Source organism: Carassius carassius, chromosome 29 (genome assembly GCF_963082965.1).
Source record: "Carassius carassius chromosome 29, fCarCar2.1, whole genome shotgun sequence".
In the NCBI taxonomy this organism is placed as follows: domain Eukaryota; kingdom Metazoa; phylum Chordata; class Actinopteri; order Cypriniformes; family Cyprinidae; genus Carassius; species Carassius carassius.
The window spans coordinates 30,374,963-30,380,305 of record NC_081783.1 but is presented as its reverse complement, the minus strand read 5'-3'; the positions used below and the strand labels follow the sequence as shown (position 1 = coordinate 30,380,305).

The window sequence follows — 5,343 nt, the reverse complement described above, 5'->3', positions numbered from 1 at the left end:
CACGGATTTAAAATAAAAGTGAACGATCAAAATTAATCTAATAATACGTTATATTTTATCACTTTAAACCACAGAGAGTGATAGTACGATAAAAATTCTAGAGAAAAAACAGCTACCCAGCTAAATATAGAGCTGAGTATCATCAGCATAACAGTGAAAGCTAACACCATGTTCCCTGATGATATCTCCCAAGGGTAACATATAAAGCGTGAAGAGTAGCGGCCCTAGTACTGAGCCTTGAGGTACTCCATACTGCACTTGTGATCTATATGATATATCTTTATTCGATTTAAACCCTGCTATTGCATTTAATTTAATGCCAACAAAGTGTTCTAGTCTATGCAGCATTAATATCCAAAAGCACTACTAGAGAGATACAACCACGATCAGATGATAAGAGCAGATCATTTGTAACTCTAAGAAGAGCAGTCTCAGTACTATGATACAGTCTAAATCCTGACTGGAAATCCTCACAGATACCATTTTTCTCTAAGAAGGAATATAATTGTGAGGATACCACCTTTTCTAGTATCTTGGACAGAAAAGGGAGATTCAAGATCGGTCTACAATTAACTAGTTCTTTGGGGTCAAGTTGTGCTTAATAACAGCCAGTTTGAAGGTTTTGGGGACATACAGTTGTGCCCAAAAATATTGGCATCCTTGGTAAATATGATCAAATAAGGCTGTGAAAATTAATCTGCATTGTTCATCCTTTAGATTTTTTATAATCCTTTTTTATATCCTTTCATTGGACAATAAGAATTTAAAATGGGAGGAAATATCATTATGAAATAAATGTTTTTCTCTAATAAACATTGGCCACAATTATTGGCACCTTTTTATTGAATACTTTTTGAAACCCCCATTTGCCAGTTTAACAGGTCTAAATGTTCTCCTATGCCTGATGAGGTTAGAGAACACCTGACAAGAGATCAGACACCATTCCTTCATCCAGAATCACTCCAGACCCTTTAGATTCCCAGCTCCATGTTAGTGCTTCTCTTCAGTTCAATCCTCTCATTTTCTATGGGTTCAGGTCAGAGGACTGGAATGGCCAGAGCAGAAGCTTGGTTTTGAGCTCAGTGACCCATTTCTGTGTTGTTTTTGAGGTTTGTGTTTGGGTTATTTTACGGTTGGAAGATTCAAACATGGCCCATTATAATATTTCTAACGGAGTCAGTCACTTATCTGTTGGTATTTGATATAATCCATGATGCCATGTATCTAAACAAGATGTCCAGGACCTCCAGCGGAAATCTAGGCCCACAACATCAAAAATACAGCTCTAGATTTCATTGGGGAACTTTTTTTCTCTGTTCACCAAACCCATCTTGAGTGTTTGCTGCTAAAAAGCTCATTTTTTGTTTCATCTGATCATAGAAGCCATTCCCATTTAAAGTTACAGTCATGGCTGATAACTGAATCTGCTGTAGTTTGTTTTTGGATGAGCTAGTTTTTCTTAATTTTTTTTTTTTCTTAATAATTTTTCTTGTAACCCTCCCAAACAACATGTGGTGATGTAGGTTTGACAATTTTTTAAAAGGTTTTCTGAACCAGAGACTCGAGTATTTTCTGCAGTTCTCCAGCTGTGATCCTTGGAGAGTCTTCAGACACTCAAACTCTCCTTCTCACCACACATTAGGACGATATAGACACACGTCCTCTTCCAGACAGACTCGTAACATTTTCTGTTGGTTGGAAATTCTTAATTATTGCCCTGATGATGGAAATGGGAATTTTCACTGCTCTAGCTCTTTACTTATAGCCACCTCACCAATTTGTGAAACTCAATTATGTTTTCCTGCACATCAGAAATATATTATTTGGTTTTTCTCATTGTGATGGATGATTAAGGGAATTTGGGCTTTATTTTTTCTCCTCTCTATATTTCTGTCAAACAGGAAGCCAGAGCTGGATAATTTCATGTTTATAATCATGATGGAGTGCTCAAAATTGTTAATATGACTGGGAATATACCTCAGAGATATTTTACTCTTAAGATTTGCTAGGGGTGCCAATAATTGTGTCCAACGAGTATTTGAGAAAAACATTAATTTCATAATGATGTTCCCCTCTGTTTTAAATTCTTATTATCCAATGAAAGGATACATTTTTAAAAATAGAAAAAATCAAAAGGATTAACGATGCAGATTAATTTTCACAGCCTTACTTGATCCTATTTACCAAGGGTGCCAATATTTTTGGGCACGAGACGACTGTATCCTAATGACAATGAGGAATTAATAATAGGCAGAAGAGGATCTATGACTTCTGGAAGCACCTCTTTTAGGAGCTTAGATGGTATAGGGTCTAACATACATGTTGTTGGTTTTATTTGTCATTAATTTAGCCACTGTATTGAATAAATAAATGGAGTTATGTTTGTTTTCTGAAGGCTTTTATATTATCCCTGACCAAAAACAAAGGACATTTTTTTGCAGAGCCCAAGTAGTGGCCTATTAGTTTAAAATGTTGTACAGATCTGTGAAAGCAACTAGAAAAATACATAAAATATAGATTTATTTTGTGGAAATGATGAGGTTTTTTTTAAAGAGGCATTGTCTGAAATAAAATCTTAGAAATGAAGTTTCACACACAGTTGCGCAGATGTGATCTGTAAACTCGAACATTAGTGGTGCGGCCTGATATCTGAAACTACATTCTCTTATGTTCACCTGACATTTTTCATGCTTTTGCAATTGTTGCAAAAATTGTGCCTTATTTTTTGAAGTGCTTATTTCCTGCCTGGTTTCATCATTTCCTGCTCAAGGAACAAATATCACATGCGTGTAGTGATTGCCTGAGAAACAATGCATGCAGCACAATGGAAGCGCTGTCTGTGTACCACGGGGCCATCAGCCGAGAGACGTGCGAGAAGCGTCTGTATGAAGCAGGCAAAGACGGCAGCTATTTAATTCGAGACAGTGAGAGTGTTCCCGATGCATACTGCCTCTGCGTTCTGTAAGTCCTCCACAAATCTCTGCTTTTTCTCATTTAGGCTTAAATGTGTCACTCAAGTTAACCAACAATACACTGAAAACTCTTTTCCCTCAGAAAGCGCTAGTTAATGTCACAAACAATTGGCAAATAACATTTTACATTAAATATGTTATATGACATTAAATATTAATTTTTTTAATAGAATACTGATAAAATAATTTCTTGTACAACATGCTCAAGTACTCTTTGTTTAATTAAAAATGTGTGAATGTAGCATGTTTTCATTCCAGTGTAGCGTGAAGTTTAGACTGTGTTTTTAACCTGACCTGATTTGTGCCGCAGGTGTAATGGTTTTGTCTACACATACCGGCTCCAGAGAGACGCAGCGGGCTCCTGGGCGGCCGAGGTGAGCGACAAACATCAAACACACAGACACAAACCACATTCACAACAGCAGACGCTATCATTTGAGCTCTGAACGCTCCTGAAAGCATCGACTTCTGAACATTTTTATGACTAATAATTGGCCCAATAATAATAATCAGTATTTGTATAATTAAGAAATTGTAGTACTTGTGTGAGTTATATGTGTATTTTGTTAGTTGAATAACGTGTTCTGTCACGTTAAGGCTTAAATGTATTTGATGCAAAACATCACACATTAATATAACTGAGAAGAAAAGAAACTAAACTAAAAGAAATAGTAATAGTCCATTGCATTTCACTTTTGAAAACATGCTTTTTGTCTTCATTCATATATACACACACCATATATATATATATATATATATATATATACAGTACAGACCAAAAGTTTGGAAACATTACTATTTTTAATGTTTTTGAAAGAAGTTTCTTCTGTTCATCAAGCCTGCATTTATTTGATCAAAAATACAGAAAATTTAAAATAATAGTTTTTAAATGTATTATACTTTAAATGATCATTTATTTCTGTGATGCAAAGCTGAATTTTTAGGATCATTATCACATGATCCTTTAGAAATCATTCTAATATGATGATTCATTATCAAAGTTGGAAACAGTTCTGCTGCTTAATATGTTTTCAGAACATGTGAAACTTTTTTAGGATACTTTTGATGAAGAAAAAGTAAAAAAAAAAAAGAAGCTATGTTTTTAAAATATAAATATTTTGTAATAACAATATACACTACTGGTCAGTAATTTGGGGTCAGTAATTTTTTTTCTTTCTTCTTTTTAAATAAAATCAATACTTTTATTCAGCAAGGATGTGTTAAATTGATCAAAAGTGATAGTAAAGAAAATATATTATTAGAATTTTTTTATTTTATTTTGAATAAATGCAGTTCTTTTAAACCTTTTATTGATCAAATATATGAGACAGCAGAACTGTTTCCAACACTCATAATAAATCAGAATATTAGAATGATTTCTAAATGATCATGTGATCGACTGATGTTACATGTGACACTGAAGCTGGAGGAATGATGCTGAAAATTCAGCTTTGCATCACAGGAATAAATTATTTTTTTAAAGTATATTCAAATAGAAAACTATTATTTTAAGTTGTAATAATATTTCACAATATTACGGGTTTTTTCTGTATTTTTGATCAAATAAATGCAGGCTTGATGAGCAGAAGAAACTTCTTTCAAAAACATTCAAAATAGTAATGTTTCCAATATATATGTAATATAATATAACACACACACACATATTAATAGAGAAATTGCCTGTTTTTCTGATGTGTAATGGAAAATGGTATTGTGTTTATCTATCAGTAATAATTATAACACACAGCTGTGTATTTTCTGAGAATGAGTCAGTCGTATAGAGGCATGGAAAGGTATTTTCTGAATGAGGTGAGATTGAAAGAGCGATTATACAGAGAGAAATCCCTCAGCATACCGTCAGCCTCAGAGATGAACGGTTTCATGAAGCTAACATCTCATCTTGAAACTACGTGACATTATAGCTCCAGATCTGATACAGATGAAATAAAGAAAACAATATTCATAGTTCACCAACTCTACTGATGTGTTGTGTTGTTGTTGTCAATCTATTTACTCATTTATTTCTTGCAGACAGCACCAGGTCACACTAAACGCTTGTTCCGAAAAGTCAAGAATTTGATCAGCGCCTTTGAGAAGCCGGACCAGGGCATCGCCATTCCCCTGCGCTACCCCGTGTCTGTCCAGAAGCCCTGCTAGAAGCATCCTCACGAGCATCCGCTGGACACACAGTCTCACTGTATCATCACACGTCTGGGGATTACTGTACATATCAAAGGATTTGTATATAAGGAGAAACTAAAACCTCATTTTGTTGTTGTTGTTTTTTAAAGCCTCATCTAATAAAATTTAATTCTGAGATCAATGGTCAACAAATATGAGTTTTAGTTCTATTATCAAACTGTTAACCCTG

The 5,343-nt window shown here is 34.4% G+C and overlaps 1 protein-coding gene across 1 annotated transcript; it reads left to right on the top strand.

The window, feature by feature from the left end:
- The first annotated feature begins 2,817 nt into the window (after nucleotides 1-2,817).
- Nucleotides 2,818-5,141, top strand: sh2d1ab (SH2 domain containing 1A duplicate b). Its single transcript, XM_059516828.1, has 3 exons — nucleotides 2,818-2,961; nucleotides 3,283-3,346; nucleotides 5,004-5,141. The coding sequence occupies exons 1-3, from the start codon at nucleotides 2,825-2,827 to the stop codon at nucleotides 5,127-5,129; spliced, it is 327 nt and encodes a 108-aa protein (XP_059372811.1). The 5' UTR covers nucleotides 2,818-2,824; the 3' UTR covers nucleotides 5,130-5,141.
- Nucleotides 5,142-5,343: the final 202 nt, after the last annotated feature.